This window comes from Lemur catta, chromosome 14, assembly GCF_020740605.2.
Source record: "Lemur catta isolate mLemCat1 chromosome 14, mLemCat1.pri, whole genome shotgun sequence".
NCBI classification, from domain to species: domain Eukaryota; kingdom Metazoa; phylum Chordata; class Mammalia; order Primates; family Lemuridae; genus Lemur; species Lemur catta.
In genome coordinates, this window is record NC_059141.1 from 50,265,921 (window position 1) to 50,279,418 (window position 13,498).

At 36.5% G+C, this 13,498-nt stretch overlaps 1 protein-coding gene across 2 annotated transcripts in view; it reads left to right on the forward strand.

The window, feature by feature from the left end:
* ASCC1 (activating signal cointegrator 1 complex subunit 1) overlaps nucleotides 1–13,498 on the forward strand; it is a 95,757-nt gene that overhangs the window by 37,763 nt on the left and 44,496 nt on the right. For both annotated transcript variants that reach the window (XM_045569200.1, XM_045569201.1), the window contains exons 6-7: nucleotides 77–213; nucleotides 7,545–7,664. In XM_045569200.1, the coding sequence (XP_045425156.1) occupies nucleotides 77–213; nucleotides 7,545–7,664 (257 nt within the window). The remainder of the gene's footprint in view (nucleotides 1–76; nucleotides 214–7,544; nucleotides 7,665–13,498) is intronic.

The following is a 13,498-nucleotide window of genomic DNA, read 5'->3' on the forward strand; positions in this document are numbered from 1 at the left end:
TCTGGGGTCTTGATTCTGTTCTTGCCATTTACTTTTGTATGGACTGAGTTTCTTATTTTTCTATCTTTGATAACAGGATCATGGTGTTGATAGCAGCATTTTCCAGAATCCCAAAAAGCTTCATCTAACTATTGGGATGTTGGTGCTTTTGAGTGAGGAAGAGATGCAGCAGACATGTGAGATGCTACAGCAGTGTAAAAAGGACTTCATTAAGTGAGCAATCCTCAGGAATGGGGACGGGTGGTCCACCTGGGCTTACTTCTTTTTGGTATTATTATGCAGAGTTGTTTTTGGACAAGGGAGCTGGATGACATGGGAACAAGGTTTGTTTGCTTACCCGTTTGTAACCTCTTAACACTGGACCATTGTCTGAAAAGTTTAAAATGAATTTAAAGCATATATTTACAAAATTTATGTGAAGACTGTACCTTAAATTATATGAATTCAGTAGGCAAATTTTGTTCTTAAACAGGACATCCTATTATTTTCTTCAATGGGAAATTTTCCTTATTATCTATCAAAGCGTATAGGCTATTGTATTAGTTTTCTATGCTGGTATAAGATATTATTACAAGATTAGTGGCTTAAAATAACACAAATTTATTATCTTATAGTTCTGGAGATCAGAAGACTGATATGGGTTTCATTGGGCTGAAATCAAGGCATCAGCAGGGTTGTGATCCTTTCTTTAGAGGCTCTGGGAAAAATCTATTTCCTTGCTTTTAAAATCCAGCTTCTAGAGTTGGCCCCCATTCCTTGGCTACTGGCCTCTTTCCTGCATCTTCAACTCCAGCAATATTGTGACTCTGTGATCCTTCTGTTGTCACTTCTCCCCCTGTGGCCACAGCAAGGACAGGTTGTCTGCTTTTCAGGACTCATGATTCGATTGAACCCACCCAGGTAATCCAGTTAATCTCCCATCTCATGTTCCTTAACCTTACATCTCCAAATGTCTCTTTGCCATGCAAGATGGCATATTTACAAATTTCAGAGAGTAGGATGTGGGCATCTTGGGGGAGGGGGCATTATTCTGCCTACTACAGTAACTCAAACATTATAACATGATTCCCTAGGAGAGTCTTTGTCGTATTTCAAAAACACTGATTTTATTTCTTTCTTTTTTAAATACAGGTAATTTTATTTTTTAATTTTTTAGAAATGGGGTCTTACTCTGTTGCCCAGAGTTCAGTGGCTGTTCACAGGTGTGATCATCATGCACTACAGCCTTGAACTCCTGGTTCAAGTGATCCTCCTGCCACAGCCTCCTCAGAAGCTGGGACTGTAGGTATGCGTCCCCATGCCTGACTCTAAGCAATCTGTTTTACTTCAGAGAAAACGTTGCTGTTCTGGGGGCAGAGTTGTTACTCATTTTTACTGTAAAATTTTAATTTATACATACATCTGACCTAACAGCTTTATTGCAGAGAATCATCTCTTCCCTCTTCTTTACTCTCTCTTCTCTCACTTTACTCTTTTTACTTAAGATTAATGAAGAAGAGAAATTTGAAAGCTGACTCACTCAAGTAGTTTTTTTATTCCATTATTATATACAAGTCCCATACTATTTTAACATGGTCTTGGGGAAACAGGTTACCTTATTCATTGGGTAGAACAAGGTAAAAGGATATAAAATTTTTCTCTAGTTTTGTTGTATATGAAACTGTGTAATACAGTGACTTATTTGTGGGCCAGTTATCCTTTGCCATTGTTTCAAAGACAAGATATTTTTCTTGTGCAAAGTCACAAGCTGTTTGTGTTTGCAGTTTGCCTGTCCTCTCTGAATCTCAAATTCCACTTCTTGTCGTCTTTGCTCAGAGATGGACATATCTGTTTTCTCTCAGTCTTACCTAAAATTCACAACAATTTGGTGTTTGTATTAGATATTTGCAAATTTCCTTGTATAAAATAAAACTTTATGTTTTGTCTTACAAATAATCAGGGCAATTTTACCTGGTTTGAGGATCAGTTCTGATACTTTAACTTACTCCCAGTTCACTTTTTCCTAACCTGAACCGAAAGCTGCTGCATTTTTTTAAACAGCATTGGGATAATCCTGCTAAGAAAAAATTTAAAGATAGATAAAATATTTGTTTAGAGAACAAATTTGGAGAAATATTTGTTCCTTTTACCTTATGAAAATCAGGTCACAGGTTTATAATCACTGAAGATTTATCCTAAGCCATGTGAAGATTTAGTTGAGTTCCTCCCTTTTATGTCTCTTGGTGCCTTTTGTGACTAAATGCCAAAGCTGAGCTTTAAGCATGTCAGAGTTGGTGTGCATAGGGAATAAAGAGCATCTTAATAGTCTCTAAGAATTTTTGACATGACAGGATGAAAACAGTAATTGTAGTTTTTCAAATTCAGCAAAGCTTTTGAAATAGGACAGTTACCCTGCCAAAAATCTGCAGTGCCTGCAAAAATGTGTTTGAAGATGCTCTTTTTAAAAAGCTGGAAAGATTTGAAACCAGCAAGTAAAATAAAGCAAGTCTCCACAGCCCTCTTCTCTTGCCTTCCCTCTGCCACGTGTACTTGTTTAAGAAGTAAAAAATGAAAAGCAAAAAGTGCAAAATTAATTTACTTCTGAGAAGGAGGATGAGAATCAGAATAGGTGGTTTGGATTGGTTTGAGGTATCTTGTTTTCCTAAATGGAAGAGACTTCTACTTAAAAAAATAAAATAAAAAAGGTACTTCCATTAAAGCCCTGGTGAATAAATTGGTAAATTGTATCACCTAAATTTTTTTCTTGCTCTTTGATCTTAGCTTTTGCAATTGGTATACTTAGGAAAAAATGTCAATAAATAATGGCATTTCTAACCTGAACCTTTTATGTTGTAAAGATTCCAAATTAAAATATGAAAAAGAAAACATTGAGAAATGAATAGACCAGTACATACTGAGCTGTAGTTTAAGTTGATGGCTTTTTAAATTGGAGTATTAAAATGTGGCTATATTGGAATTTGATTAAAACTACAGTGCTATATAACTATTTTAAAGAAATGAGTAGTTGAATATTTGTTGTAAATTTGGGGGTAGATTTTTAATTTAAAGGACACTATCTGACCAGAAACAGGATTTTCATTTTAATTCTTTGGCTAAAGGCTCATGTAGCTCTATAGATTTTGAATGAATTATTCAGTGTTTAGTAAATTCTGAAGCTCTATGTCCCTTGTGACTCTTCTTTGTGAAATGTAGGACACAAAACAGTGCACTGACTCTGAGGACAGAGTCTGACAAATGTGCAGCTCTTCTTTAGCTCCAGGGTCACCCTGCTGTGCCTAAGTGTTCCCCATAGGCCTGAGGTCAAACCAAAGAACAGGTTTAAAAGAGACAAGAAAGAGGAGAGGAGAGAAAATACCCATGAACAAATGCTAATGTCTAATTATCGCCTGAGGTGTCGTCAGTGGGAAAGTATGCTCACTGGTGTCCCAGGTGGAATAGTTTGACCACCAAGACAAAAAGCGTTTATCAGGCAAACCACTGGATGTCTATAATGCCCTTTAATCTCCTTCTTAATAAACCTTAGCGGTAGGTTGAAAGAAGTTATATCTACTCATCGAGCAGATTTTAAGTCCTGTTTCATCATTTCATTAATTTTTTTATTCTTAGTACCCCATCTCAGTTCAAGGATTTGAGGTAGTTTAGGGTGAGGACATGTATAGAAAAGAAATGCTAAAGTCAGAGAGATCAGAAACCATAAGGATGAAATGGGGAGAAATTTCTACCTGAAAATCAAGGTGAGATGTTAGTTGTGCATGAACATTAAAGTTTGATACTGTTTTCTGATACCAGTATACTTGAACTAAATTCCAAAAGAAATATGCCAATTTATTATAGTTCTTACCTGATAAAAAGTATAATAATTTTTGAGGAGAGAAACCTTTTCTGGTTCTCAGTCAATGGAAAATTTGTCATGTAAATATTAAAGAATGCAGAATGATGATGAGCAGGTGCCTTTAACAGGAATTTTGTGGAAGATAAAATCATTGATAATGTGGCCCTTTCTTGTATTGACCCCTAGAAATTGAGAACATCACATTAAATATAACCCAGTAAAAAACATTTTGGTGGGAAACTATGCCAATGGTATGATGCTTTCTGATGATCTATTTAATAACTATGCAGGATTTACAGCTTTTAAAACATCGGGGGATGTGTGGTTAGTAGGAAACTTTTTTTCAATTAAGTTTTCTCGATTGCACTTTGATAGGGTTTGATGGCAAGTCTTTCATTATTGAATTCTTTGGCCGGTATTTGGAATGGAGATATATTGTATTATTGATTGAAGCTGCAGGTCTCAGATAACAGTTCAGCTAGGCTTGTGTTTTGAAATGGCCCACTTCTTATTAGAGGTGGCAGGGAGGCTTATGATCAAGGCCATAATCTATCTATCTTTCTTTTCTTTTTTTCTTTCTTTTTTTTGAAACAGGGTCTTACTCTGTCACCCAGGCTGGAGCACAGTGGGGCAATTGTAGCTCACTGTAGACTTGAACTCTTGGATTTATGTGATCCTCCTGCCTCAGCCTCCCAAGCAGCTAGGACTATTAAGTGTATGCCACCATAGCTGGCTGATTGTTAAATTTTTTTTAGGGATGAGGTTTCACTATGTTGCCCAGACTGGTCTTTAACTCCGGGCCTCAAGTGATCCTCCCACCTGGGCCTCCCAAAACACCTGGATTACAGGTGTGAGCCATTGTGCCCTGCCCATAACATTTATTAATCTGGTATCTGTCTAAAATAATTCAGCTGTTTAGTTTTTGGGTTTTTTTTTTTTTTTTTTTTTTTGAGATAGAATCTTGCTTTGTCACCTGGGCTAGAGTGCAGTAGCATCATCATAGCTCACTGCAGCCTCAAACTCCTGAGCTAAAATGATCTTCCTGCCTCGGCCTCCTGAGTAACTGGGACTAGAGCTGTGCACCACCACACCTGGCTAATTTTTCTATTTTTTGTACGGACAGGGGTCTTGCTCTTGCTCAGTCTGGTCTCGAACTCCTTAAGCCATCCTCCTGCTTTGGCCTCCCAGAGGGCTAGGATTATAGGCATGAGCTACCATACCCAGCCAGTTTTCTACTGAGAGAAATTCTGGTCTTATTCAATAATATGGCCTTGAAGTTTTAAGATAATCTTTACTATTAGGACTCCTAGGTTACAAAGAGCATTCCTATAGCCTGGGTTCGATATCAAGAGAACTCTTTTGGTTTTTTAGAATTGTGCCCCCCCCCCTTTTTTTTTTTTTTTTTGAGACAGAGTCTCACTCTGTAGCCTGGGCTAGACTGCAGTGGCATCATCATAGCTCCCTGTAACCTCAAACTCCTGGGCTTAAGTGATCCTCCTGCCTCAGTCTCCCAAGTAGCTGGGACTACAGGTGTATACTACCATCCTCAGCTAATAGAATTGTCTTTTTAATTTTTTGGATTGCATGTACATATGTATTTACGGGGCATGCTTAAACTCAGTGGTAAGAATAGAATTGTCTTTTCATGGATCTTAAAATCCTCTTGTCTTTGAGCCAGTACCACATTTTTATTTAATGACAATATAGGCATGTGACCATATTTATCTCAAAATTATCTAGAACAGCTTCTCCCTTTTATAGTAGAACATCCATTTAATGTTTACCAGAGATTTATTGAACACTTATTTTGTATAAGGCGCATTATGTCATGTGTTGAGGATATAGGAGTGTATAAGATAGAGAGAGTGCCTAACCTTGTGGGGTGTGGAGAAGCTTATATGTAGTGAGCTGATTTTTAGCTGGGTTTCAGCTTGGCACAACGTGGCCTTTTCTGGTTGAAGTACAGGTCTCTCTAAAGGGTCTGGGAACTCAACAGGATGATAGGGTTTTACTTAACATAAAAGTATTGTATGTTAATTTTAGGAAAGCTAAAAGTTATAGGTAAACAAAAATAAAATATCACTTATAATCTTACCACTTAAAGATAATTACCATTAATGCCTTGGAATATATACTTCCACACTTTTTTATGTGCATATATGCATGTTTTTTCTTTGAGGTGTAATTCACTTACATCAAAATGCACAGATCTTAGGTGTAGTTGATCAGTTTTGACAAATGTGTACACCCATGTAGCCTCACCCAGATCAAGATATGTAATATTGCTTCACCCTATGCACTCCTTCGTGCCCTTTTCCAGTAAATTCACTTCTCCGTGAAGCAACCACTGTTCTGATTTCCACTACTATAGATTAGATTTGCTTGTTTTTTAATGTCCTGTAAATAGAATCATTCAGTATATATACTTTTGTGTTTGGCTGCTTTTGCATATTTTTAAAATTTTAACTTGTTAATGGGTAACACATTTACATGGTCCAGAATTTTAAAGTTGCAAAAGATATGCAATGAAGAGTTTCCTTACCCCTGCTATTCACCAACCACCTGCTCTTTTCTCTAGAGGCAACCAGTGTTACCATTTTCTTTGTCTCCAGGGATTTTATATTTGTATAAATATCTGTATAATGTATATATTTTCTTACTCCATCTTTTGCACACATAACATAGCGTGCCCATTGTTTTGTACCTTTTTTAAAACTTAGAAATATAATTGTTTCATATCAATACGCAAAAAGCTTCCTTAATCACATGTATGGCTTATTTATTGCTCATTATGTTACAGTTTATCAATCAACACCACATTATTGGACTTTTAGTCTGTTGCCAGTCTTTTGCTACTCCAAACGGTGCCTCAGTTAAAATCCTATGTACAAATTAATTTCTCATGGATATGAGTATATTCTTTTTGCATTGTATCAGGTGGCAAATATTGTCCAGTTGTTTCTGATTTTGTGTGATGTTAAACTTGATCAGTGGGTTCAGATGTGATCACCATGATCCATTGTTTATAGAGTTCCCCTTAAGAGACCTCTATATTTCTCCAGCCTTTTGCCTAAGTTTTAGCAGCCATTGGTGATCACTTTTGAGATTCATTATTTTATCAGGGGTTGCAAAATGGTGATATTCTAATTTTGTTGTTCCTTCTGCATTTATTGGTTGGAATTCTTCCATAAAGAACTTTGCTGCATCAATTATAGTTGGTTACACAGTCAAATTCACAGTTGTTGCCTTAGGATGGACTCCTAGAAATGGACCCACTTGGGCAAAGGGTTTCCATCAAACCTTCTTATAAATATTGCTCTTAAAGATGTGATATCAGTATATACCTCTATTATTGTTATATGAATGAAATGCTGTTCATAACTTGTAGAAATAATGAAGAGAGATGGGCCCTAAGAGATGGGCCGGCACAGTAAATCTCTTTATGAATCAGAACTGTCATCCCTTGGTTGTCTCTGTTTGAGACAGATACTGGGATAGATACAGTGTGACATTGGAAATACTTTCCAGTATTTTCCAATTTGTTTTCATTGAACATTTATTAATTTTGAAATTAAAAGGACAGTTAGGTAATGTTAGGAGAAAACAATTACTTTGTGTAATATTTGACTATGTATATTAACCATGTTTCAAAATGTAATAGCCCTCTTAGCTTAAACAATTATAAAAATCTTACTGTTTTTTTCCTTTGCAGTGACATTTCTGGGGGCAAGCCCCTGGAAGTAGAGATCGCAGGGATAGAATACATGAATGATGATCCTGGCATGGTGGATGTTCTTTACGCCAAAGTCCACATGAAAGATGGCTCCAACAGGTATATTTCTGGAATACTTCTTTGTTTAAATCAAGAGGTACCTAAAAGAATCCCTGAAAGTTCAATTTATTTTGATTCCTTTTCTTTGGGATCTTATTTTAAAGAGTATGTTGATTCTTTTTTTCTTTTTCTTTTTTTACTCCCATCCCCAATTTCTTTCTTCCTTTTTTAAACAAATACTAAGGTAATATCTTTTTTTTAAATTTCTTTTCCTCTGTATTTTTCTTCTTTACCAACAGCATTTCCAGAAACATAAAACCTAATATCTTGAAAGAGGAATTTGTTGTAAGAAAAAATATCAGACTTTTCATCTGGTAACTATTGAGTTCATTAGATAATAGGTATTGAGAGCAATGATCTAGTTTTCGTGGAACTCAGTGCTTCCTTTGTGTTTTCCAGGATAAGAGGCAGGAAGGATGGCATTTTAGGTTAGGAATTTCAAACATGGTATAATACAGATGCAGTGAATACCAGGACAAATGGGGATGAAAACTTTACCAACTTCATAGGATTATTAAGATTAAATTATTATGTATAAAATGCTTAAAGCAGTGCTTGCACATACTGACATCAAAACATCAATAAATGTTTACTCTTTTTAATTTTCTTCTTTTTTTAAGAGACAGAGTCTTGCTTTGTTGCCCAGGCTGGAACCTCAAATGCCTGGGCCCAAGGGATCCTTCTGTCTTGGCCTCCCAAAGTGCTGAGATTACAGGCATGAGCCACCACGCCTGGCCTCTTTTTGATTTTTAGTATTACTGCACTTAGATCCTTCCTAGGGATTCTCAGTCTGCAGTCCAGGCTATTTCTGAGGTTGGCCTAGGCATCCAGAGCCCTTTCCAGTGTTAAGGCCATTTATCAGTCCACTCAAGGCCTTTGGTGAGCAGAGAAGCCCAACTTGAATTGGAAGTTTGTTTTTATGTGGTCTTTTTATTTAGGGCAGGGTGAAACAGGGCTCACACTGAACCAGAAACGCTGTAGAGAAAATCTGAGTCTCTAGGCAGGCCCCCAAATCTATTTGCTTTCCTACAGGATTGCTTCTAAGGTTTCTCTTAATCTGAATTGATAATCTCAATCGTCTTATCTCAATTCATTTGGAAGTGAATTTTGAGGAGAAGGGAAGAAAAATGGTATAGAATGGTATAGGACCTATTTTTTGTGTTCTGTGCCAGAGTTTTCTTTTCTTAGATACTTGCATATGCCTAAAGAACACACTAATGATCCTACCTTAAAAACCAGGGGCACATTGTTACTTAACAGGAGATCATATACGAGGACATTCTTAAACATTTCCACCAGGCTAGAGTTTGGTACCTGGTACGGATCATTTACTTTGTGTTCTAAGTCATAACTATCCAAATGCCTTCACAGTATTGTAGAACTGCTGTGTACTATGTATGGGTGTTTTGAAAAAGCACAAACTGTATTTGCTCTCCTATGACAACAATCAACGCAGAAGACTCTTGTGACCCCAAAATATGAAAAATATGAAAAAAAGAAAAAAATTGGCTTCCAGGTTATGGGGTAGGATCCTCTCTGGAATGAGAGTCTTATGACCTAACTATCACAAAGGCAAAGGCAGGGAAGATAAGAGTTCTGCCTTGGGGCAGGAGAAAGGAGGGCAGGAGAAGGTCAAAGAGATTCTGTTTCTTGAGGCCTGCTCCTGGGGCCTTGCAAACCTAAAGTTATAACAAAAGTCAGGCCGGGCGCGGTGGCTCATGCCTGTAATCCTAGCCCTCTGGGAGGCCGAGGCGAGTGGATCTTCTGAGCTCAGGAGTTTGAGACCAGCCTGAGCGAGACCCCGACTCTACTAAAAATAGAAATAAAAATTATCTGGACAACTAAAAATATATATAGAAAAAATTAGCCGGGCATGGTGGCACATGCCTGTAGTCCCAGTTACTCGGGAGGCTGAGGCAGTAGGATCCCTTAAGCCCAGGAGTTTGAGGTTGCTGTGAGCTAGGCTGACGCCACAGCACTCACTCTAGCCCGGGCAACAAAGTGAGACTCTGTCTCAAAAAAAAAAAAAAAAAAAAAAAAAAATGAAGTCTATAGTAAGGGTTATGGGAGTTATGAGCCAGGAAACATGAATGAAAACCAACATGTATATCACAACACTGCAAAGGGGGTAGATTATTTTTTAACTTCATGAACAGAAACAATGAAAATGATCTAAGATAGCAGTTCTCAAACTTTTAGGTCTCATAATCTCATAATTCTTAAAAATTATTGAGAACCCCAAAGACCTTTTGTTTACATGAGTTGTATCTACCAATATTTACCCTATTAGAAACTAGAACTGAGCTGGGCGTGGTAGCTCACTCTGTAATCCCAGCACTTTGGGAGGCTCACTTGAGGCCAGGATTTTAAGACCAGCCTGAGCAACATAGCGAGACTCTGTCTCTACCAAAAAAGAATAGAAAAATTAGCCTGGTGTGGTGACGTGCACCTGTAGTCCCCTTAGCTACTTGGGAAGCTAAGGCAGGAGGATTGTTTGAACCCAAGAGTTTGAGGTTGCAGTGAGCTATGATGACACCACTGTAGCCTAGGTAACAGAATGAGACTTTATCTCAAAAAAAAAAAAAAAAATTAAAACTGAGAAATTCAGTATTTGTTAATTGATTTAAAAAACAACAAGATAATTTTATGTTTATATAAATAATATTTTTTATGAAAAATTATTCTATTTTCCACACCAAAACTTAGAAGATAGGCATGGTTTTACATTTTGGTAAATCTCTTTAATAGAAGATAGCTCAATTCTCACATCTGCATTCAAGCTATTGTAATATGTTTTGATTGAAGTATACAAAAAAAATCCAGCCTAATTGATACAGATATGTAGTTGGAACAGTGAGGAGTAGATGGCCTTTTCAGATAATTGTGGATATTTCATACTACTATAAAACTTGACAAGTCATAGTTCCTTAAAGGTTAGTTGCAATGTGGAATCTGAAACCATATCAGTGAACATTTTATACTCTGTTAACTTAAAATCTATTGGTCTGTCTTGCGTTTTGACTGGATCTTTAACTCATGCAGTTTTGTAACATTGGTCATTTAGAAAATAACTGGTTCACTGAATTATGCAGCTCTTCCAAATGTTGACACATTTACTTTTGCAGTATTAAAAATATGTTAGTATCACTACCAATTTCATCAAAATCTTTAAGCACTAGGAAGCTGTCAAGCTCATGGTGGCAGATACATGTTTTTCAAAATTCTAATTTTCACTTGAAAGCTTGAATTTTATTATTGGCAAAAAATATTGACAATTGTTTTTCTTGAAGTTCTTTTTTGAGAAAATGTCTGCCAAATAGCCAAGTCTGAATAGTTTGTCTGTCAATTATTCTCTCAAGTAAAAATGGTGTTCCATGGACCGAAACTAGTTCAGCTCACAAGTCAGGCAGCTGTCTGTGTAGGTATACAGACCAAGTGCTTTATATTTACTACCAATTTCATTATACAGGATGTTAAAAATCTGTGCACTCAAGGGCAGGGATTTAATAAAATGTATCATTTTTACTGCTTTATCAAGGATAAATGAAACTGACTTTTTAGAAAAAACTGTAAATGTGTAGTGAAGAATATAGTACTCCTGCTACAGTTTGATGCCACTGCTGTGATTCATGCTAAGATGCCAGCAGTTTTACCTACCATTGCTTTTGCACCATCAGTGCAAATGTCATCCCAGTAAAAAAGGTAAATAATGTCATACAACAAATTTTTTTTAGAGACAGGGTCACACTATGTCGCCCAAGCTGGAGTGCAGTGGCGTGATCATGGCTCACTGCAGCCTAGAATTCCTGGGCTCATGTGATCCTTCCCCCTCAGCCTCTCAAAGTGCTGGGATTACAGGTGTGAGCCACCATGCCTGGCCTCGTAATTATTAGAAAAATGTTTTGACCTCATGGACCCCCTAAAAACGTCTCAGAGTCCTCCAGAGATCCAAAGACCATACTGTGAGAACTTCAGATCTAAGTAATATTGTATTTCTAACATTTGAGACTGTGTAGTTTCCAGGGAAATTATAAGTAAGTTTTGGTTAGCACTTTTGCTTTCATTGTACTTAGATTGTATTATCTCCATTTAATCATCTATATAAGATAGACACTGTCATTATGCCCATTTTATAGATCGGGGAAGTTCAGAGAGCTTAAGTAATTTGCCTAAGGAACATATAGATAGCAAAGCCATGCCCTGAATCTCTATGCCATAATAAGGTTTTCAGTGTGTATGTTCTAGGTTGAGTAGAATAGACTATGCTATGCCGCAATTCTTATTCCTAGAGTAAAATGGAAAAATCTGACCCACTTTGTTTTGCAGTGGTAAAGTAGTAAAATTCATATAACATGAAATTCATCATTTTTACCATTTTAAAGTGTATAATTCAGTGGCACTTAGTACACTAACATTGTGCAACCATTATCAGTGTCTAGTTCTAGAACATTTTTACTACCCCAGAAGGAAATCTTGTACCCATTAAATACAGTTAGGCTCATACCCCCATCTCCCCAGTCCCCAACAACCACTAATATCTGTCTGTATGGATTTGCCTATTCTGGATATTTCCTATAAATGGAATCGTGCAGTATATGGCCTTTTGTGTCTGGTTTTTTTTCACTTAGCATAATGTTTTCAGGGCTCATCCATGTTGTATCATGTGTCAATACTTCATTCCTTTTTATGGATGAACAATAGTCCATTGTATGGAAATACCATATTTTGTTGATCCATTCATCATTTAATGGACATTTGGGTTGTTTCCACCTTGTAGCTATTGTGAATAGAGCTATTTTTCAGTCTTTTGCACTGACTCCCTTTCAAAATATATTAAAGTCATGGTTTTTATTTCTTTGATTAACCATATAATTTTATAGGGCATCATGGCCACTCAACCTGATCTCTGTTTTATTTGTTTCCATATTCTCTGTGTTGGAATTTATTTAATTTTTGTTGGTTCTGTTGTTGGTGCTGTTGTTAGATTGCATAGTTTCTGGGGAAATTATAACTAACTTTTGTTTAGTACTTTCTCTTATCTGGTACTGTGCTTAGATCATCATATTATCTCCATTTAATCTTTGCAAAATCTGTATAAGATAGATACTATTGTGCAACTATGTAATTTAAACCTCACTGTTGTAAAACTAAGATCTGTGCTAGCCTGTAGACATGCAGTTAAGATAAAGCTATATAGAAAACTACATGAGATTACAATATTTCACAAAACAAACTAGGGAATTTCCTAATTTGGGCTTCAATTCTGTTTTAACATACATATGGCACCAACTCCACAGTTTTGATTTATTCTATTCTTGGTGTCTCCCAGAGGGAAAAAGAGTGGTCACTGACTGGGAAAGGATGATAAAAATCATTACCTTGAGTGTTTCCATTGGATATGTTTACCTTTTGCCTTTATGGTTAGACCTTCAGCTCTATACGTCTTCAAGTAAAGAGAATAATACGTTTGAGATCAGAAGAAAATAAGAGCTATAGAAAGTCAATGTCTTATCAGATATAATTTATCTCCACACTAATGAAAGGATAAGGGCTCAGAAGGTGAATGTATCCTTTATTTTCCCACAAATCCAGTCCTTGCATATTTTCTATACTTCCCTATTGTCAAGATTTTATAAGTTAAAAGGTCTTGTGAAACATCTACTGAATCCATTAGTGTAATCAAGCAAGAACATTTTTGAGTAATTCCCATCTTTCTTATTGTTCTAGTTTTTCTTTTCTATTGTTCTTTTTTCTTCATGAGAAGAGCCATGTTGGTGTTATTTCAAAAAGATTTATAAATTCCCCTTTCCACTTATGATGTCTAAGGGACTTAT